The sequence below is a fragment of the Perca fluviatilis genome, chromosome 17, assembly GCF_010015445.1.
Source record: "Perca fluviatilis chromosome 17, GENO_Pfluv_1.0, whole genome shotgun sequence".
NCBI lineage: Eukaryota > Metazoa > Chordata > Actinopteri > Perciformes > Percidae > Perca > Perca fluviatilis.
Window position 1 is genome coordinate 25476408 of NC_053128.1, and position 23006 is coordinate 25499413.

The following is a 23006-nucleotide window of genomic DNA, read 5'->3' on the forward strand; positions in this document are numbered from 1 at the left end:
AGCTCCTCGTAACCTCCGACTTTCGAAAGTCCTCTAATTCTCTATGGATTTCCGCACATTAGCTAACTACAAATAGAAACGGGGGTCTGGTGGTGTTTGTAAATGTATGTAAATGTAAATCAGTCTGTTAATGATATGATATGTATACGTCAATGTGTTTTTTAAGCGGCGTGCTTTTATTGCAGAAAATAAAAACTAACGTTACGTGCAGTCATGTCAGAAACTGAAATAACCACACCGATACCACATAACGCCGATTCCAGTAATGTGTATGTATTTACCTGTTAATTTTAGAGGTGGATCGTTAGCATTTAAATATCATGAACCTGTTCTATTTACCTTTTCAATTGGCATCTGCTTAGAAGTAATGATTGTTTCCGATAGCCCTTGAAGGCAATAAGGGGATGCCATGTTTCAGTGGCTGTGTCCCCCGTTCTCTTAATAAATCCATGGTGTTCCCCAGTTTGAACAAAGAATATCGTCAAACAAATACCATTATTTACCTTACTGAGAGTTATCGTGCTTTTTTCTGTAGGCCTACGTGATTTAAAAAAAGTAAACATTCAAACAAACACAGTCTGTAAAACTGACATCATATGCATGGAATGGAAATGCAATTCATGCACCTGCAGAACACCAACCACATAGGCCTAAATTAAGAATCATGCTAAGGATCAGTAACATTCTTATCACCAGATTATTTTTATTATTGTTGTCCTATGTGATGTCCATGTGCACAATTAACACCCATTGTTAATAGCTACTGTGAATATTGTAATTACATGATGACAAATCGTTTGTGTGTGTGTGTGTGTGTGTGTGTTTGTGTGTGTGTGTGTGTGTGTGTGTGTGTGTGTGTGTGTGTGTGTGTGTGTGTAACAAGGAATCAACTAACAGAATCTTCCCTCTATGGCACAAGAAAGGAATTTTGCTCCCTCCTGCTTGAAGAACAAACCACACAATCCACACACTTCGCCAAATGACTTGCCCATGAGTTGTCTTCAGTTGAGGATGGTCATACATATAAATCAAAGATTACTGCTAGATTACTGCTAGTGATTTCACACCATATGGAGTAAAAGGTTTGCTGAAGTGCATGTCCAGAGCACCCAGAGGACATCCCAGAATTTCTGTCTACACATGTGCATCAAATGACACATGTCAGGGATGATGAATCAAGAGATTCCAAGGAGGTTGCCTTTCGGTATCAGGAGCAGGGGTAAGTAAGATTGGTATTTAGGCATCGATATGTAGAAGAAGTGACATATATTTTGAAATATTATATATATATATATATATACATATATATATATATATATATATATATATATATATATATATATATATATATATATAGGCACACATTTGTAGCTAACATATGGATATGTCAAGCCTGATTAATTTCTTGGCCTTTATTTAAACTCTTAAAGAGGACAGATCGTGCACATTTGGGTATCTGGAGTCCCTACCAACCCACAAACTGTGAAATAAGACAACACAGCTTTTTCTGTCACATGCAGGCTCATTAGAATACACCGATCAATGTATTGTGTCCATATCCATGCTTGTAAAAATACAAAAAGGGTCATATCCATGGTTTTTCATTTCTTTTTTATTGACCTTTATTGACTTTTGAAGAGCACGTCTTCTTGCAAAAGACTCAGAAAAGGACAGAGACCCCAAAACCATTTGCAGATGAATCTTTACCTACATCCAGAATGTCCAGTACACCCTCTGCGTCCTTCATGGTATCACCTCCCAATGAGGTGAGACGGAGGACAAAGAGAGTGTCTTCAGTCAGGATTCCCGGGTGACAGGAGAGTGTGGGTCTAACTGCTTAAGAGAAACCAAGACCAGTACCACCACCACGTGAAGAGAGAGCTAAAACATCATCAGTAAGGATTCCCTCTCAAAAAGACACAAAACCGTCTATACCATCTACAAGGAAAGTACTTCCACCTATCAAAAAGAAAGCTCCTCCAATAATTAGTTTCAAAACAAAAAGCAGGGACAAAAATCAAACAAAGGGTGTGGCAGTTGTATTTACCTGCAGTCTGAATAATTGCCCATACCACAATAAAACCCCAAAAAGGGTATGCAGCTGCCAAGGAATTGGGGCCAGTCAGGAGGACTAGCAAAGGGCCTACAGTAAAAAAGGGATCTGAGGCTGCAAAAGTCCGTGGCCAGGCCTAGATCATTTGAGGAGCGTGTTCCATACAGACCCAAGGGAGAGCCTCTTGTAGATCCACAACTAGTGCCAAAAAGAACCAGGGCAGGACCTGTGACAAACAGGACAACTGATGCAGAAATTCCCTTTTTTTTCATGGCAGGGAGGGAACTGCCTACAGTAGACGTGACACTGTCCCACAGGGCACAAACAGAACAGATCTGTGTTGCTTGATTCCTCGACACATACTTGCCCTCATCCAACACATAATGTCCACATCATTGCAGGCAGGCGTAGGCATCTACTGGGCAGTGAACTTTAATTTCAATGTGCACATGAATAAAGGAACAATGTCATTTTTGTCATATTTCATTATTCCTGTAAATGTGTCTCAAGACAAATTTAACTCGGAACTAATACAGTTTTACTTAAACTTCAAACAAATAACACAACCAAGGAACAGCATGTCTACTTTAGATTAATCAGCAACAAATGTTTCTTATTCTGAAATGAGTTGAATGCTAACAGATGACAGTGCTGTATTTTCTCTAAATCATGGCAACAATTATATACAAAAAGCTTTAGTAGTTAGTTGCAAAATTTAGGTAAGTCAGTAAGTTACTTTTTTTTTTTTAATAACGTCTTGTCACATTTGCTGAAACTGCCACTATATCATGACAATAGCACATAAGACCAATAGCCGCAAAAGCTGACTAAAAATGAGATGGTTTTTGTATCTTGAATCAAAGAATCATAGTTTCAAAATGAATTATGACAGAAATGTTGGTCCGGTAAAGGAAAAAATGAAAGGTATACCAGTTTTCAATCATATACTGTACAAAACTGAGTGCTCTAAAAGGTCAGTATATGTGATCTACTTCTACTTGCTAAGAGAACATCTGTCTGACTCCTCCAATTTCTTTACTTCTGTCCTGACACCAGCTACCCAGTTTAGATAAATGCAATTTTATTCACAATAGTTGAAAATTAGTTTAAACAACGTATGTTTATTCATGGATTAGAAGTTAATTCAAGTTTGATTTTGTCTGATGATCATCAAGTCCAGTCTGTTCAGGTGGATTTAAATACATTGTCAATATCAGATCAATACCAGGAGGGACAGTGATACTGTATATATGCATTATTCCATCCATTATTTGTGTCGTGTCTCTGCTTCACATGGAGATTCATTGATACACAGGAAACAGCGGAGTTCCACCAATATTTACAGCTGTACAAAAATTATCACAACGTGCTAAATTTGACATTCTGACTCTCTAGGGATAGACAGTATTCTATAAACTATTTTCAAAACTCAGTTTACTCACAGATTGTTTTACGAATAAAGTTATAGGCAGTGCCCTGAGAATATTATGTCTAAACAGATGAATGTGCTTTCTAAAAAGAATGCATTGGAAAACAAAAGTAAGAAATAGTCTTCTTCATCTGCTGTTTCATATTGTATATTCATTATTTCACAGTTCCCTGCTATTCACAGTCAATGTAGAGTACAAATACATTAATAACGACCACCCTCTAAGACATTTGGCAAAGCTTCATAAGCAAAAACTCCTCATGTTCATGTATTAATTCGCTCATTGTGTAGAGGTACAGGACAGATAATCACAACCTGTTTTCAAGAGTACTGAGTGTTAGAAATTTTCTTCCACAGTAATGTCTTCAGGTTGTTGAGGACTAGTGAGTGGTGCACCTCCATCTGGCTTGCCAGACCGCTGAGTGTCACACAGGTGCGTAGCTGCTTTTCCAGATCCCCTCGGAGGTCTGAAGGTGCTCCAAAAAGCAGAAAATCCTGCAGCAGCACGCACACCTTTGCAAGATTGGGCTGTAAAACCTCGGTGTTGCACTGCTTCACTAGTCGATCGCAGGTGGCCGTGCAGTCCCGGCCGTAGGTGCAGTCGGCGTTAGTCTCACATCGCCGTCCCCTCAAAAATCCCCGCACAACTGCCTCAGATGCCACACTTCGCAGGTTGGCCATCTTGCAGTCGTACTTTGCATTGTAGCCCACATGGCGAGGACTGGCATCGCATATTAGGAAACTCCCGTAGGACCCGTGGAAGACCTCTTCCACAAACTCCAGCAGGCCGATGGTGATGCGAGCCCTGCGGGGCCAGGCTGGTGCGAGCCAGTGGTTCAGGCTGGTGCTCAGGGCCTCTGGGACCAGGGCCTGCAGGTAATGAGGCACCTCTAGCCTGTAGAGGGAGCTGTGGCCCACACGTTCTGTCACATACAAGTCTCCACAGAAGCCCAGCAGCTTAGGGGTGTGCTCCTTCTCCTGCAGCGCCACCATCAGGAGGTACTCGTTCATCTGGAGAAGAGCCCAGATGGACTTGGCCTCAGCTAGAGACACTTTGCCATCCTGGTTGACATCCGCCAGGGTAATGACCCTGTCCACCAAGGTGCTCAAAGATTGCTGCTCACCAAGGTTAGCCTGCAAGAAGGAAATATTGTATAGTGATATACAGTACATTAAAGTATATATTCCGATATATTATATGGTGTAATTGCTGAAAAAAAATACCTTGAGGAAACTGTGCAGCATCTCTTTAAATTCATCCATAGAGGTTCCACGAGTGGGTTTGTCAAATAAGCTCATCTCCTGTCGCAGTACAGAGTCTGGAGACCCATCAATCTTCACTGGATCCTCAATCCCACACTTGATCACAACAGGTCTCTCCTTCCACAGTCCACTGTACACCTGCAAGTAAAACAAATGGGGCAATCATTTCTAAATACAGGCATCAATTTAAAACAAGCTGAATATTGAATATTTGAATATTCAAAGGCCTTAGGGTGATATGCTTATATTTTAAAAGAATAAATACAACCTCTTCCACTTTCTTCATTATTTTAAATGTAAAACTCTGGTTGTTTTTACTAACATACATACAAAGCGTGACTGAGTTTTTTTTTTGTTGCCAAATGTATTCTGAGGGTGTGTGTACAGTGTGTGTGTTTATTGTACCTGATATGTAGATGAGGTGGACATGCAGTGCTGCAGGGTTAGGGTTCTCTGCTCACACAATGCCTTGCAGGACGAGCCTGATATTATGCCCCTTCTGTAGTGATCGCACTGCAGAAGGAAACAGGAAATGCAGTACATTAAACACAGGAAACGGTAAGGTCAATGCTCCAAGTGTCTCGTTCATCCATCAAGTATTTCAAGATTTGTACTTTTCCTTTATCCATAGATGCTTATGGCATTTGTATACATGGCCAAAAACCAGAGTAACTGATTAAAGATCAAATCTGTGTTTTAGTGCTTTTATGTACATACTACTACAGTGGTCAACAAATTAACTAGCATAATAATCCCACAAAACTACATGTAGACTATGTGTTTGAGTTTACATTACATTTAATTTAGCTCTCACTTTTATCAAAAGTAGCTTCCATTCACACACTGATGACGCAGCATCAGGTGCTATTTGGGGATTCAGTGTCTTGCTCAAGGACAATTCAACAGGGGACTACAAGGGCCAGGGATCGAACCGGCAACCTCTCGATTGGTAGATGACCGCTCTACCACCTGAGCCACAGCTGCCATAGAATTTTACTGTAAGACTATTTGTATCTCAATATACATAAATAAGTAATTGCATCTTAACACATTTTAATGTATTAACATATAACAGATAATTTTAATACACTGCAATTCAATTTCCTGTAAAGTGATGCAATAACCATATACACAGTGATGCACTCAAGAGTAAAGGATAGTAATGACATCCTATTTGGAGTTTTATATATTAATATAAAACATGTACAGCAGTCAAATAAGTATAAATTGACTAAGCTTCAACAATGTTGGAAAATATCTCTGTAAGTGGCATCCTGGTTATAGAAGGTCAATACCAGTGTCTGTACTGTATGGTGAATATGGCAGCAACCGGGTAGCTTAGCTTAGCTTAGCTCAGCACAAAGACTGGAAACAGGGAGAAACAGCCTGGCTCTGTTCAAAGATAACACAATCTGCCTACCAGCACCTCTAAAGCACACAATCTAGTATGTCATGTAAAAAACAAACGTTGGTTTACAGCGGTAAAGCTCAGTGGCTTCATGGAATCTCGTCACCACCTTCCCGTTGCCAGGAGACTCCAGAATTTTAGCCCATCTCTGCTAACCTGCTGCTAGTTTCGCATTGCCAGACCTTCCTCCACAGTGCTGCGGAGGAGGGTCTGGCAAGTCCACACAGCATTCCGGGATGGGAGAAAAAAGTGCTCTGGTTTATTGGCATTTCTTTAAACCAATCTCAATTGTCTTGGGCGGCACTAATCCCCGGGACGGAGCCTCTGCAAAATAGCCTCGGGAAGGAACTTGTTTTGGTGGAACGTGTGTACATTCAAAGGTTGTTTTAGTCATGCAACAGAAAACTCAGATTGGACAGATAGTCTAGCTGAGAGCTAGCTGAGAGATCTGAGGAGCAGTCAACCATGGTCCTCATAAATTGACCAGAGTTTAAATTGCCAACACAAAGAAAGCGGAAGGTGACGGACATCCGGCGTAATTTCCGGCGGCCCCTGAACAATCGCAGAAATGAAACGTTGTCGACTAACCTGCTGCTGACCATAGCTTCATATTTAGTGAGAGTAGTATTGATCTTTTCATCTAACTTTTGACAAGAAAATTAAATAAGGGCATTGCCAAAAAAATGTCTAACTGTTCCTTTAAGACCATTCATGGATATGTGATGAGCTATACCAATGCATTCCCATTAGGGGTGTGCAAAAAAATTCGATTCATATTCAAATTGCAAGCTCTACCGATTCAAAATCGATTCATCGAATTCCAAAAATCGATTCATATTTTTAAATAAAAAAATATTTAATCGTTTCATTTTTAATCGAGAATCATTTTTTAATCGAAAATCGATTTCGAATCGAATCTTGAGCCTGAAAATCGATATTGAATCGAATCGTGTCATTTGCTGAATCGTGCACCCCTAATTCTCATGATACCACTGTTCTTACTCGTGTTAGGTTATTCATTGTGGTGTGTACTAAATAAACCCTGAAGCAGTATGGCAAAGCCTGATGACTTGCTGTACATCCAGTGTACATGCCTCTTTGCCATGTAAAGAGAGAGGAAAACAGCACAGAACATGACTGTCTCGCACTATTCACAGTTTACTTTTGAGCTGGCACAAATCCTGGTAATCCTTCTCCCTATAACAGGAGTTTACTGCCAGATATCTACTGACACACCTCCACACTGCGCCTCTCCTCCCAGTTCATGTAATGACATGTCACCAAAATACAAAGCAGCAACAGGCAAATCAAAATCCTTTGTGTACCCAACAAAAGTTCCCACCTCTTCCAAACTAATTCTAGTGTCATTAAATGCTTCCCTGTAATTGTATTGGTTTTTATTCATTACACATGTCTAAAACTGAGGCACACACACTTTCACAATATCAACACAGGCACACACACACTGTTGTGCAAATCTGATTATTTGGTATGATGAGGTTACATCATTGATCTTTTCATCAATTACCCCGAGTAGTTATCTTCTTAATCACCAATGTGTTCCTCAGTGTCTCTTTAAATGTCAGTGCCTGTTTCTGTTCTTCAACAGCCAAAGGCTCTGGAAACAGCTGGGCACAGCAGGAGAGTAATTAAGCTATAGGCTGTATCTTTACCCAGTGTCAAAGGACAATGGCCAACCCAAGCAGCCTCCCTCTTCTTCTCAAAAGACAATCCTCCTGTCCCTTTGTCATGTGAAATCTTGCATGTAATTTAAGCATTTCACTGCATCAGCTGGAACATTATTGTCTTATTCCATCTTGTAGCCTGTATTCTTCTGTTTCTGCCTTAGGACTATCTGTAGATCTGTGACACAGCTGGAGCAACAACAAATAAGCAAGTTTCAAATCCACCCGAGCATAGTCAGAAATATCCCAAAATGTGCCAGAATTACATATAATAACAGTTTGTTTGTTTCTCATGAAACATACAGCATGGCATATTGATTTTCTTGGCTTAAACTGAATCCATTTTGTATTGACTTGCATGTGTGCTATCACAGCTTTCTCCTATCTTGAATTTGTGGCAAAAACTTTCCCCCCTGCATCTCAAAAACATTTTACAAACATCATATCTGAACTGCCTAAATCATGTCTTTTGTTGTTGTTGTTGTTGGTGTTGCCATAGTGGCCAATAATGCACTTGTTATGTGGATCTTATACTTTACACACCAATGTATTTCCACGTAAACTGAAACCATAATATGAATTTAGTTCTCACAAATTAACTATTTAACTCAGCAACATAATATGTAATCAATAAGGAAGCCTGACCACTGACGGAGATGGTTGTACAGCAACATATGAAGCCTTTCTGTAGCATCCTGACCCTAGGAAGTCATGAAATTGGCGTATTGAGAGACTACTTACAATGACCATGTGGCACACATGCCCACGGCAGAGTTCAGAGTAAGATGCATACTGCATGTAGATGACCCAGCTGGCGATGAGGATGCCCAGCCATATCAGGAGAAGGTACTTCACCTTAATGGCAGGGAGACGACTCTTTGGAGGGTGGGAGGAAAGGGATGGATGGAAAGCAGAAGAGAAAACACACAGTTAGCCTAGAAGACATGACAACGGATCATAAAAATAGGCCTATACTGCAATGATTGAAAGAACAGGTCCCTCAGGATAAAACTACGGTATGTGATTGGTGAAATAAGAAGGCCAACGTGTACTTAAAAGTGTCAAAAGTTAAAGTATTTGTGCTGTAAAAAAGCCCACCCCTTGTCTGATATATTATTACATTATTGGATTGTTAATAATGATGCATCAATGTGTAAGCAGTATTTCCCTGTATTTATCGCTTGTTGTGGTGGAGCCACTTTTTATGATGTAGTGTAGTCCGGTGGTTCCCAACATGGAGGTCAAGACCCCAATCTAAGGGTCACAACATAGAGTACATAAATCGGAGGGGTAGTGAGATTATTAATGGAAAGAAAAACAAACAAAATTCTATGACAAAATTCTGTATTCATTTTTTAGACTTCTCTGTAATCTTTCCTTTTATGAACAATGTTGAATAATACCTCTAAATGAATCCATCTAAGAAGTTTAAAGGAGAAATGTCTCTGAATTGCTAACACCTCATAGATATCTAACAAACTCCAAGTAGACTTGTTTAGGGGTTGCATCGATTTAAATTACAACTATGCAATGTGTTTAATTCAACAAGCTCATCGTTTGTTTTTGTCAAAATAATATTTCCATCTGAAATGAAGTGAAGTGGAAGCATATAACTAGCCTACCTGTAAATTGTAGCCTACTTAAGTGGGCTACAGCAACCGAATAAATGTAGGCAAGCCACTGATTTACTTTCCACCACTGAAGCCTACACAACAATAACAATAGGCTATATGAATGAACAGCTGGTCACTTGACCTTAATAACAATTAAACAAAGATAGCTCATTTATTGATCTGCACCATCTATTTTTTTTATATACAGTATATATATTTTGTAAGACTCGCGACATTTTGTGATGCATGTGGGACTGGACACATATTGACCTGTTTGACATGCATGCAGGTAATTTGCTGTGTAATAGCAACAAAGGCAGACTGACATTACGCTGTCCATACATACCTGCAGACCTTTGGACAGAGGGCAGAACAGCACCAAATGGAGCAGTCTCCGCAAAGCCCTCGGCATTATGAGCGACTCTGTTCGGAGGTAGCGCAGCGAGAAACCACGGATCCCGGTCTGATCACATCATTACGGCAGATCTACGCCTTGCGTCGCAAGGGACCAAAACCCACGTCTGATTATAAAGCGCAGCGTAATATGCCATCCTGTTTCCTTCGGCTTGTTTGTACTGCAACAAACGCCTCGGGGCTGACACCACACAGGATCTGACCTGATGGTTTCGTAAGCCTATTTTTTCCAACACAAATCATTAGCCGGAGGAGGAGAAAAAAAGAAAGAAAAAAAAAGATCAGGAATACGTCCTTGAAATTGAGCGATTCCACATTTCAGCACCAAATGGTCCAGAAAATCTCAATTTTACACCAGAATTAAATATCTCCTCCTCAGAGCCCAGCCGCGATCACCGGCAAATCCAATTTAATATAAAAGCATCGTCTTCTATTATCTCATCAGAATAAAAAATGTGACACAGTGGGTCTGCCGATGAGCATACAACCAGCGACTCATCACTGCACGCCTTTAAAGGGAAAGATGCGGGATCTCAGCGGTGAAATGTTTTAATACCGCCGACATAAATCTCGCCTGTGCTTCACTGTCCGTCTCTAAAACAAAAGTCAACAGCCCACCCTACACCCTAACATATGTTTACCCTCTCTAGACCTGCCTTAGTGCAAAGAAAATACATTAAGGCCAATAGAAAATCGTTTGTCCCTGTTGCCACAAGACATTTTAATCAGTGGACAGCCACCTTTTGAAGCTAGTCTAGTAAATCTAGTAAAATAATTTTAAATTAACCTACATTTCTGCTGATCAATATTCAGATTTGCTAAGTTGTAAATATTTAACTCAAATTGAAATTCTGCTGATTCAGTTAAAAGCTGCAGTGGGTAAATGCAAAAAACAAAATAAAAAAAAAAAATCCGTGCTATAATTTGAAGTAGAGTGAGACCTCTTCCTGCAGCTCCCCCCCTCTCCCCTCACTCGCACGGGCAATGCATGCGCAGAACAGCCAATAGGAATGCTCTCTCTATCTTAAAATGACCTTTGATTGACCAAAGTCTCCCTTCACGCTTACATCAGAATTTCTGAACCCTGAATACAGAGTAAAGATGTGCAAAGCCAAAGGTCTAGTTTTCTCTCAGGCCACTTGCTGAAAGATTATTGTGAACATTTTGCCCAACGACGCCAAAAATAAAGTGCATAAAAACCCAATGACACAAATACTAAGTAAGTGGATAGTGTTACATTAGAGTTAGAGTGTTATGTGTCTCATTTGCCTCACCCAATTCATTTTTACATTACCAAATTGACATTTTAGAGCTCCCAATTGCTCCAGTATTATGTATTATACTTTATTATTAAAAGAGCTCAAGCCCTGCCTCATGTTAGGGCTGGGCGATATGGAGAAAATCAAATATCACAATGTTTTTGACCAAATACCTCGATATCGATACCGCAACGATATTGTAGTGTTGACTATTGGTGCTTTCACAAAATATTTACACAATGAGATTTTTGATAAATAATCATCAGTAATGTGGATATAATGACTAAGTGGGTAATGGCAAATAATAGAACAGTTACAACAGTCTGGTAAGTTCAGAAAATGACATAACTTTACTGTAATGCAGCCTTTAAAACCAGCAAAAGACAACACTTATGTCATATCACGATATTACGATATCCAAAATCTAAGATGATATCTTGTCTCATATCACGATGTCAATATAATATCGATATATTGCCCAGCTCTATACCTCATGTCCAGATTAGCTTTTCCTCAACGCTGCCAGAGACCACTGGAGCAGCAGGTTACCTAGATGCGGAGCAGGACTTGAGCTCTGTGGGCCACCACAGAGATCAACAGTGTGACCTCACAGCTAAAAGGTGATGGTTTGATTACCAGTCCTTTCTGAGTCTGTTGTGGGTTTACTCTGGGTGCTCCGGTTTCTCCCACAATCCACAAATCCATGCAGCAGTTGGGCACTCCAAATTGTCCCCAAAAGCTAATTAGTTTCATGATCATAAAAATGTAGTGCATTATTTACTAAAATTGTTACTTCATGTCTGCTTTGAAAATATATTTTTTTTCTTTCCTAATTGTTGGCTGTCAGAGTTCAAAATCTTCAACTCAGACTCTGCCTTGAAGGTGGTATTCAGAAATACAAAAGCAACATTTAACTGTCTTTAACACATTGGTTATGTACTCTTTTAGCCTTTATTTAACTATATACATGAGAACTTATAAATCATTTAAATAAAGGGTAAACATATGGTACATATAGGCCTATATGTGCAAGTTAATATTTCAGGTAATTTGTCAGGTTTTTTTCACATCCTTATAAAGAATGACTCCTTGATTATTTCTTTGATTATCTAACTATAAATCAAGGAATCTGTGTGTGTGTGTGTGTGTGTGTGTGTGTGTGTGTGTGTGTGCTTCCCCGATTGCTCAGTACAGCAGCGGGGGCGGGGAGTTGCTACATCCTAACAAGGCTCATTGATTGCGGTTCAGCGGCTACCGGTGGGCAAAAACTGATTGCTGCCCTACATGCAATGTAATAGGGGACACGCTGAGGCCCCGTTTACACGAAGGGAAGACGCAGATATTTTCCAGTGCTTTGGCCTCTCATTTACACGAAAAGCCCGTTTTTATCACAGAAAACGATTATTTCTAAAAACTCGTTTGCACGTTTGCATGTAAACTGAGACAAACGGAGGTTTAGGCAGCCGAGAGAGAAAGAGGACGTGATTGGTTGCTGTTGTTGCTATTGTCGGGATTCTGATTGGCTAACGTGGGCTTGAGCTTCTCGTTACACTGCCACCTACAGGTCTGGCATGCTCTTGACTGCATTGACGGCATATATACACGGGTACATGTAAACGAACACTTTTCTGAAAACTGACAGCTGTGCACGATGTTATTTTTGAAAACGGAGAGGTTGAAATGTCCGTTTATGAAAATAGCCGGCCACGTGTAAACGTAGCATGAATCTCTTAGATTCAGTTATTTTGAAAAACACTGAGACATTTCCCTTTGTTTGTGCCCTTTCGTTTACACGCAAACGGAGAATTCGCCTCTGAAAACGATTCTTTCTAAAAACTGCGGCCAGAGTGGAGATTTTGGAAAACTTCGTTTGCACGTTTAGGTTACATGTAAACGGAGAAAAACGGAGGTTTCATCTTTGTTCAAAAGAGAAAGAGGAAATGATTCATTGCTGTTGTTTCTATTTTCGGGATTCTGATTGGCTAACGTGGGCTTGAGCTTCTCGTTACACTGCTACCTACAAGTTTGGCATGCTCTTGACGGCATATATACACGGGGGACCAGTGCCCCCGTATCCATTATCCAGGTACCTTACCCCCCACCCCCCATCAAATAAGATGTAGGCTAATTTCCCTGAATATTAATGATTAGGATTATTGTTCTGATAATTATTATTTTTGTTATTAGTCCATTATTGTTGTTTCTATTGTTATCAAAAATCAAAAAATCATATCATTGAATGAAAAATGTTCGACAGCTATGTTCATAGACTGTAAAGATAAATTATGTTAACGTTTAATATAGACTTTAAAGTTCACGACTAGACCAATTCATAACGCTTCAGTACAGAATTTATATAAGATAATACTCTGACGTCCCGTTCCCATGAAGGCAGCACGGAGCTGCACGCACAAAGTCTAAAGAAACACTAAAGAGAAGAGTTACGATCCACCGTCTCTCGCAGTGGCGTAAACTGGCAGGTTTTAATGTAGCAGACCACTGTTTTTTGCTAGTAGTTTAAAGATCCCATGACATGGTGCTTTTTGGATGCTTTTATATAGGCCTTAGTGGTCCCCTAATACTGTATCTGAAGTCTCTTTCCCGAAATCCAGCCTTGGTGCAGAATTACAGCCACTAGAGCCAGTCCCACAATGAGCTTTCCTTAGTATGTGCCATTTCTGTGTCTGTAGATATTGAGGAGGAGAGGGGGGGGTGGGCCAAATTGTCTGGGCGGGCAAAGCAGAGAAAGGGGAGGTAACCTCTTGCCCCTTATGACCTCATAAGGAGAAGATTCCAGATCGGCCCATCTGAGCTTTCATTTTCTCAAAGGCAGAGCAGGATACCCAGGGCTCAGTTTACACCTGTAGCCATTTCTAGCCACTGGGGGACCATAGGCAGGCTGGGGGAATGCATATTAATGTTAAAAAACCTCATAAAGTGAAATTTTCATGCCATGGGACCTTTAAAGTGTAAACTCGTATTGTTGTGAACCTTTTGTGTAAACTTGCCTTAAAACAAATGCCGCCCAAAGGCACCTCAACGCCCCCCTTTCCACAATATTGCTTTCAACACCCCCCATCATCCTCTGAACGCCCCCTGGGGGGCTGTACCACCCCCGTTGAGAAACACTTGTGTAAACAAACACTTTTCTGAAAACTGACAGGCGTGCACAACGTTATTTTTGAAAACGGAGAGGGTGAAATGTCGGTTTATGAAAATAGCCGTAAACGTAGCCTCTAGATGATCCGCAGCCGAGCCTTGACTGCACAGTACACGTTCTGCTTTCAAATGTTTAGTTAAAGTAAAAAGAGAGGAATTATCAGCACAATGTGGGCTACTTCAATGTAGAAATTTTCTACTCTAATAGAATGCTGGATATTTAATGCTTCGTATTTTAATTGTGATATTTTGTGAGTAGAATCTGAATCGGCAATGTTCTCTGTCAGGTAAATGTAGTATTACAATGTTTTCCTCTGAAGTACAAGTGCACAGTAAGTCAGTAGTATAGGCCTACAGTTGCATATGAGGTGCTTTGGGGTCCTTCTGTAAGTTATTTCGGGGTACAATGGTTCTGGAGAAAGCTGCAAGCAGCGATACAGGAGATCAAGCAGTCAGTCATTCCAAACAGGCATGTTTTAAGCAGGCACTGTACTACTAAGTGAAAACATAGAAACAGCAGTGACTGATTCATGTATTTACTGTAGGTTACTACTGTATTTATAAGCAGTCATATACCTCCTTCTGGTTTGGTGTTGAACTTTCACAGATATTACCTAATATAATATACTAGAGGGTGATATTTTATAGCATGAACCCGAACCCTACAGTCATTAACTCAACTCGTGATATGTAAGGAATAAAATGACATGCTGCGAAATATTAGGAATATCATTTTTTTTTAGGTTTAATACTGCAAAAGGATTTTTTGAAATCGTTGGCAAATAAGTAAAAAGGAACTACAAATTCAAACAGTCAAAGGGGTAAACAACCTCAAATGCTGTTGCAAAGTCAGCAAAGACGTTTTAGTCTGATGTTTTTCAGTGTTAGTGTAGTTAAATGAAAGAGACTCGATTACATTTAACCTTTTATTGAACATATTGGCCAACAAGATATCACAAAGGTATAGCTAACTGCTTTTTTTCGAGGCATGCCTTAATATTGTTCAGGAATGTCTTGAAGCATTTGTTTCAAGGTGATCAGATGCAAAATTCTCCCTTTCGACCATGTCCTCGATGCATCTCTGCAGATGGCTTCAAATGTCTTGTCCCAAGACTCGAGTTGTTTCACTGTAAAGACAAAATCACAATTACACAAAAATTGTTTCAAAATCCAACAATCGTTTAATCTTTTACTAACTTTCAAAAAAAAGTGACCTCTGGGTAAACAACTTTACTCCAAATCCCCACTGTTGTAGGTATTGAATGCAGATGATGATGTAGACCTTTTATTCTCTGCCACCTAATGACACAGGCTCAACACAATGTTGGACTGCAACGCCTCAAGGGGCATGCTGGATGAGAGCCGAGGTAGGGCAGGAGCAAATAGTCGGAAAATGTCAAGGCTGCATGAATTCTCACCTTCCCGAGCACCCCTACAGCAGCTCCACGGCTTTATCTGGTCCTTCAAATGATGAATCCTGGTCCTCTATACGATGAAGACCTTCATTACAAACAATCAAGGCAAAATGTTAACCGTGTTTTGGTCCTACTTCTTGGTTTATTCCTCTTACGTTGTCTTAATAGCTTTAAATATGGATGTACTGCACATTTATTTTATTTTCCAAAATAAAGAGGACTATTTGAAAATATAGATGTACTTCATGTGAATAGTTGCAGTCAAGATTTATAATGAACTATAGACTGGTTGACACCAGATCCTTCTCAGTTGTAACTGAGAGTGGGTCTGGGGAAGGTTCATTCACAGCTCATTTCCAAAGGGGCGTCACCGCTCAAATTGGACAGTCCTTCAACCAATCAGACCAAAGATCCGGGTGACATAGCAGCGACAGCGGCATCAACGGGTTGCTGCGCTTCGGTGGCCGTCATGTTGAATGTAAACAAAAAGCTGCTCACTGTCGCTGCGCTATCGTCATCGTGTAAAGCCCACCTCAACGGTTGTGATTGGTGCCTCGATTTCAAAAAATAGGAAATGGGCTTGAATGGGCTCTTGGCCAGACCATAGACTGTATAATATTAATGGACAGAGCATGCGTGACGTCACCCATTGGTTTGTGGAGATCTGCTACGAGTCGTCGTGTTTGCTGTTCCGGTTGCAGCCATCCTGGTTGCGGATGTGACGATTTTAGACGAGAGGGAGGAGCCACGTTACATTACACATTTTCACTGGCAATTGTATCATAGCCACGCCCTAAAACACCCCCTGCTTTATCGCCAATTTTAAAATCAGCGAGACCATAATTAATTAATCGAAAATTGATTTTGAATCGAAAATCGATTTTGAATCAAATCTTGAGCCTAAAAATCGATATCGAATCGTGACATTTTCTGAATCGTGCACCCCTATTTACTGAGGTAATAAATCAAGTGAGAAGTGGGTCACTTTCTCAGACTTCTACAGAAACCGACCTCCTTTTGTAACCGCACGTGTTGCCCCCTGCTGGAATTCAGATAGAATGCAGGTTTAAGGCACTTCCGCATTTGCAGCACTTCGCCGAACCGGATGCTTTGTCCATTAATATTATACAGTCTATGGGCCAGACTGACTTGCAGAGCAAATCTCCAATTTGTCGTAAGTTTGTCAGGGTTTTCCCAGGCTAAATGAACTACATATTCATGAAGAATTTGGGTTGGCCTAAAAAAATAAAATAAAAAATTGTTACAAAATGCATTTTATAACAATTCTGGAGCTGCTCATTACAGAAATGTAAGCCACCCAATCCTTGAAATCTGTGAAGTTTTTGATGTAACTGACAGGAACTATGGGCTTATAGCTGCCTCATAAAAAATAAACAAGACAGGCAAAAACTGATTAAGTGCAACAACAAAAATGTACTCCAAGTAACTCAGGTTTTACTCAATGGGAATATATCAACCTTTTGGTAAACTCAATCTAAGTATCTGGCCCGGTTCCATACCCAAAGCCCACAAAACATGGGGAATTGAGTAATCGTGAGCCAGTCACTTGCTGTCTGCCCACTTATTGCACAACAGAGACACTGCAGCCAGAGTTGTGTCTCAAGGGGCAAAATCAACCCTCATGCAATCTACAGAGTGTAAATGTTCAACAATAGCAGTTACCATTCTCTGAAACGCAGTCATCTCAATATCTGAGATCAGCTTTCCTCCATACATCTTCTCTCTCTGTGTCTGTGCACATACCTGCAAGAATGAGCAATACGTCAGGAGACAGATGCTAATGTTTACAAGTATTCCAATACAAAATCATAACCAGTAAAATATATTTTACATACCAAAGATTATTGTCCATTGGTCCATCAATAGTTGCTATCCATGAGACAGAGCTGAAGGCCACATCCATAAATGAGAAAAGAATTCACCCATTATGTATGTACAATCTACAAGCCAGTACTGACTATTAAGGAACGAATTGATCATTTCAATCCTACTTCTTTACAAATGACAAATAATAAAAATAATGGCAAAATGTTTCTGCTGCTGACATTTTATTTCCCATTAAATAAACTTTCTGTTAATTGTTGTATTAACCACTCATGTTAACTTAGATCATATCTTATACTGAGCTGCAACGGTTAGCTGACAGAGAAAACTTAGTAAAACAATTTTGATTATTATTTATTCTTTTGGCAATAATGGCAAATATTTACTGCTTCTAGCTTCTTCAATCTGACTGTTCTTATGATTTTCTTACTCTTCTGTGACAGTGGACTGAAATATGCTTTGATCAATCAAGAGAAACATCATGAACCAAATAGTTAGTTGCAACCCAATTTTCATTAAATTAAACACACTGGCTAGAAGAATGTATACTAACAGGGATATATTTACACTAGGCTAAGTTACTTCGTTAACCTTACTATCACCCGAGAGAGATAGAAAGAGTGACGCCTACCTGCAGCATGCACACACATTAACAGTTACAGGTTTGACAAGCTTTCAAATGCTCGGCAAGCCGCCCCACCCATTCTAACACACCGCCAGTAGATGATAGATCTGCTAAATTCGTTTAATTTAGATAGAATTAAGCTTGTGATAAGACCTGAAAGGCGAAACTCTTAATTTGTGCTGCACCCGTGAACATGAACTTGCTGAACAAGCTGAAACTAAAAATAGCCTGTTATTTACCATGTAAGGCAATGCATGCAACTATTAACCAAACACTAGAAACAGTTTCAACAGGGCCAAGCATTTACATGAAAGTAACCTCGACTGTACCAGTGTGATTAAAGTTATACACATATTAACATTACAGCTAATGTAAGTGATTAGACATTCCGTTTTTGAAGTCTATATGCACACAAACTTTAAACACGTGAAACTGGTGTTGTATCAACATTATCTCGTATCACCTAATACAATGCAACGGTTATGACGTTATGTTTTTTTTATTATTATTATTTGCAAAACAAGTTATACATTTTCTGAACTTGACGTTATATGTTTTAGTCACATATATTCCCACCACTGACAGATAAAAACCAAACTCCCACTCACCATTTTGTCCTTCCAGCACTTTCCCTCTGGTGGTCAGAGAAGGTCGATACAGGAAAACTTGATGAACAACTACGGGATCCGAGAGCGACCAAACTTTGTCTCTTAAGCGAACCGCCCAAAGTGGAGTACTAGGCTTTATATACCGCAATTAATCCCAGGCTCTTCTGCCTTTAGAAAACAAGTGACTCCCTTGAAAATGTTCTAATAAGTGATGTTGCCATTAAAACATTTTGCTTTTTAACTAAATAGGTAAGGGCCTTATGGAAGACAAGTTCATAAAGTAACTGACGAGAGAAGAGAACATGTCATACTCTAGTTGAGCGGAGTTTGTTTCTAACCACCAACTTTTGTCTGCGGTGAAAAAGCTAAATGGCTTTATAGTATATCATACTAGGACACTAACACATAGCTTGATTCTTGATTTCTTAACCAGAAACAGTAGCTTGAATTAAACATCTACCTGATTAACAGAAATGACTACATTGCAGTCAAGATGCAGGTTTTCTTGGAAATTGCTTTTTTAGAGTTAATTTTTATAACGTTCTGGAGAAGAGTGCACATCTTATTTGGCTTAAACACCATTTAACTAACGTTCAGTAAACGTGCTATTATTCTTGCATATTGATAGAAATGATATATCAAGATTATGTTCACATAGACTGCAATATACAAACAGGAGCTCCCATGATTCAAAGTCAACGGAAGAACATCAATTTGCAACTATTTTGATGCACGATTGTTTCAGTCATTTTTGATTCATTGACATTCTCGGTTTCCATCTTCTCATGGGAGATATCCTGCTAGTTGGTTTATCTTTGTTTTTTGTTTTAAGATTATTTTTTGGGCATTTCCGGCCTTTATTTTTGACATGACAGATGAAGACATGAAAGGGGAGAGAGATGGGGGAATGACAAGCAGCAAAAGGGCCGCAGGTCGGAGTCGAACCCGAGGAGTATACCTCTATATATGGGCACCAGCTCTACCAACTGAGCTATCTGGGCACCCTATCCACCCTATCTTTGGGTTTTAAACTGTTGGTTAGATAAAACAAGCAATTTGAAGATCTAAGTTTGGGGTCTGGGAAATTATAACTGGCCTTAACATTTTAAAGTATTTTAGTATTGGAAAGTACTTTAAATGTTTCTACACTTTTTTACAAGTCTTCCAACAAGTGTTTATAGCATTTTGTGACATGCTGCAGCACATTTAATAACTAAACTGCTACCTGCTCCTAAAACTACCATTTCAGTCTACTTCCACTTTCCGAGTTCAGCAGCGTTTTCCAAAATTTGTACCAACATTTTTCCACTGTTTAAGTTCAATAATTGCAACATCTTTCCAAAAGTCAATTAGTAATAGTGTTAAATAATTGTAATTTCAATATAATCGGGATTATGATTTTGTCCATAATCGAGTCAAAAAAGCCGAAACATTTGACATAAGAGGCAAAGATCTGAGGGAAACTCGGACACTGTGAAATTATTTGAAGGGATTTAGTTATTACTCAGCTTATGTTCAACAACCTGTGACCGACACAAACTGCTGTCTGATTTAGTCAATGTTATACAAATGTGTTAATAGTCGAGATAATTTCAGTCCTTGTCATTGTTCGGAGCCATTGGTGCACAACAGTTACATTTGGACAAACTACTGTAGGAAAAATGTTAAATTAGAACCAGAAGACCGTGTCACAGAAACAGAATTCATTAAAGAGTAATATACACACAACTTTAGTCTTAAAACAAGACAGCATTGTGGCCTCAGCCGCGAACACTAGCATCAGATTTTTTTTCTCCAAATGAAGATGCATGATGAACGGGAGAAGTAGACGGTTTTGACTTTTCGTGCATTTTTTTATTGTCTCTCATTTAAGAATATATTGTGTCACGAGCTTGGTGTGGAGGGTGCCGACAGGCCGTGCAGTAGTTCCATCTGTCTTCTTTTGTCCTTGGCACGGTTGACAGTCATCTTGAATAAGCGACAGTACATCTCCATGGCAACCGGAGTGTCATCATTCCCAGGCACAGGGTAAGTCACCAGGCTGGGGTTGCAGTTTGAGTCCACCACACCCACTGTGGGAATGTTCATCTTTGCTGCATCTCTGATTCCAACATGAGGCTGAAACACATTGTTGAGAGTGGAAAGGAAGATGATGAGGTCTGGTAAGCGGACTCCTGGGCCGTACTGGATGGGGGCGTTGGTAAGTAGGCCGCCCTGCCAGTATCGCGTATGGGCGTACTCCCCACAATTCTTAGCCGTGGTCTCCACCAGATGGCCAAACTGACGCTGGCGGCTGACAAACAGTATGACGCCTCCACGATACGCTACATGGGCGGTGAAGTTAAGGGCTTGCTGAAGGTGCTCCACAGTCTGGTCGAGATCGATTATATCTTGGTCCAAACGGCAGCCATAGAGGTATGGCTCCATGAGCCTAAGAAAAAGAGAATTCAATTTAGATTTAAACAAAATGGTCACAGCAGCCTACTGTGCTTCCGACGCAGCAGTAGAACATTGACTTACCGATTTGTCAGCGGTCACTCTATCACACCATATTCTGTTCTGCTCCGTTTCTTTGCTGTGGTAAGTTAACTAGTGCATAAAGCTAGTATTGATAATCCCTCAACAGTCCCTTCATGCGTTTTAATGTAAAAAAAATAAATAAAAAAAAAGTAGTGGTAGGGCTTTATTGTGGCACGGTTTAAATCTTTGTTGGGTGCAATTAAACATTTCCAACTTGCAAAGTAGCATAGAGAAGCTTGTTGTGATGTTAAATCATAAATAACAAGTCACTTTAAGCAACCAGAGTGACAGGAGTTACGTAGTTTACAGGACAGTTTGTAATTGTACATTGACTTTTAGTTGTTCTAGCTCTACTCCAATACACTGGGTCTGGTCATTTCAAATCAAGGTTGTGGAGCACAGAATCAAGACAAGGTCATGTCTAAATAAGTACAGACTGCACTGTGTATTATCTGGTAGAAATCAAGTTCCTTCACTAGAGCTGAAACAGTTATTTGGCTAAATGATTAGTATAGAATAATTTTGATCATGGCATAATTGTTTTGGTCCATATTCTCTGGTTCCGCCTTCTCAATTAAGAGGATATTCTACTGTGCTAGTAAACTGAACATTTTCGGGCCAAACAAGTTAATTAATGTATGACACATAACACAAAATTGAAATGACATTTTTGATTTCTTAATATATTCTGACATTTAAGAAACCACAACAATAATCAATAGACATACAGAAAACTGATTACTTGATAATGAAAATAGCCATTTGTTGCAGTCATCTCTCACAATCAAATGGTCCAATTTATCCCTTAATGTATTTTGTTGTTGAAGTGGCTTTTGAGAATACCTGACTGACTTAAAAATTCCAACCCCAATGTCACTACTGAGTGTAAATCCCTCTCTGACAAAGCGACATATATTAGCTAAACGGTTGACGAGCTGTGTGAATTTAAAATACCAACCTGTGCCTGCAACCCTTTTTATGGCCCAGATGCACTCTGGCGTCGAACAGGTCTTTCACCGAGAAGAGCTCTGACACACGGAAAAAGTCCGGCTTCGAGAGTGGCTGGTTTATTACTTTTTCTGTGATGTAGAAGAAATAGCATTGCTCCAGGTCCGCAGAAAACCAACAATGACATAACGTAACTCACACACTCCTGCTAGTTTAACATTCGTCAGCTTACCTGTAGCATCATCAATTTGGAGTTGGGGTGATCTGATAGACGCTGCAGTAGCATACTGGTGTCCACCACAGGGGTGTCCGACTGTAACAAGCCGTGAGCGTCGTAGCCCCCAAAGCCCTAAACATCAAACACAAATATCGGTTTTTCCAACATCTGACATCAACATGTAACAAGCGAATACTGCTAGCTATCTAGCTAGCTACAGGCGTTAGCTGTAAACTGAATGGCTAATTTGTCAGTTAGGATTACACGCATGCCACAACTGTTCTAGCTACATAACTATATAAAATGGTGTTCCATGCACCCAAACTATTCCTACGACAACGTTGTTCTGTCGGACAATTTAAAAATACTTTATGTGCAGATACCTTTTGTCAGTGCCCGGGCAGCCATGCTTGCTAGAGTCCCACAGAAGGTCAGCAAACTGCGACTGCGTGTTTGTAGTTCATTGATTGCCGTAAAGTTCCGTTCCGTCGTGACAGTTTTCCTTAATAAACTACAATACCCATGACGCCGTTTTATTTAACTTC

At 39.9% G+C, this 23006-nt stretch overlaps 2 protein-coding genes, 1 long non-coding RNA gene and 1 other non-coding gene across 4 annotated transcripts; all 4 read right to left on the reverse strand.

The window, feature by feature from the left end:
- Positions 1–1592: 1592 nt before the first annotated feature.
- On the reverse strand, positions 1593–11212 carry dipk1b (divergent protein kinase domain 1B). Its single transcript, XM_039780765.1, has 5 exons — positions 9798–11212; positions 8580–8714; positions 5151–5258; positions 4707–4883; positions 1593–4616 (listed from the first exon to the last, which is right to left on the reverse strand). Exons 1-5 carry the CDS (start codon positions 9861–9863, stop codon positions 3804–3806), a joined length of 1299 nt encoding a protein of 432 aa, XP_039636699.1. The 5' UTR covers positions 9864–11212; the 3' UTR covers positions 1593–3803.
- Positions 11213–15195: 3983 nt separating this feature from the next.
- On the reverse strand, positions 15196–18888 carry LOC120545461. The gene is made up of 5 exons (XR_005636699.1): positions 18777–18888; positions 17555–17605; positions 17382–17462; positions 15702–15783; positions 15196–15410 (listed from the first exon to the last, which is right to left on the reverse strand). It is a non-coding gene; the product is annotated as an uncharacterized LOC120545461 (long non-coding RNA).
- On the reverse strand, positions 15532–15634 carry LOC120546139. Its single transcript, XR_005636814.1, has one exon. It is a non-coding gene; the product is annotated as a small nucleolar RNA SNORA17 (small nucleolar RNA).
- Positions 18889–20255: 1367 nt separating the features above from the next.
- Positions 20256–22970, reverse strand: mrps2 (mitochondrial ribosomal protein S2). Its single transcript, XM_039779790.1, has 4 exons — positions 22845–22970; positions 22477–22593; positions 22255–22375; positions 20256–21207 (listed from the first exon to the last, which is right to left on the reverse strand). Exons 1-4 carry the CDS (start codon positions 22867–22869, stop codon positions 20661–20663), a joined length of 810 nt encoding a protein of 269 aa, XP_039635724.1. The 5' UTR covers positions 22870–22970; the 3' UTR covers positions 20256–20660.
- Between the last annotated feature and the right edge of the window lie 36 nt (positions 22971–23006).

What these genes read in the sequence shown, in the direction of transcription:
- mrps2 (XM_039779790.1), bottom strand. Translation starts at nt 22,869, where the DNA reads ATGGCTGCCCGGGCACTGACAAAAG. An exon ending in TGCCCGGGCACTGACAAAAG is followed by an intron (nt 22,594 to 22,844) that starts GTATCTGCACAT and finishes TTTGATGTTTAG; the next exon opens with GGCTTTGGGGGCTACGACGC. An exon ending in CCAAATTGATGATGCTACAG is followed by an intron (nt 22,376 to 22,476) that starts GTAAGCTGACGA and finishes TCTACATCACAG; the next exon opens with AAAAAGTAATAAACCAGCCA.
- dipk1b (XM_039780765.1), bottom strand. Translation starts at nt 9,863, where the DNA reads ATGCCGAGGGCTTTGCGGAGACTGCTCCATTTGGTGCTGTTCTGCCCT. An exon ending in CTCTGTCCAAAGGTCTGCAG is followed by an intron (nt 8,715 to 9,797) that starts GTATGTATGGAC and finishes CACCCTCCAAAG; the next exon opens with AGTCGTCTCCCTGCCATTAA. An exon ending in ATGTGTGCCACATGGTCATT is followed by an intron (nt 5,259 to 8,579) that starts GTAAGTAGTCTC and finishes TTCCTTCTGCAG; the next exon opens with TGCGATCACTACAGAAGGGG.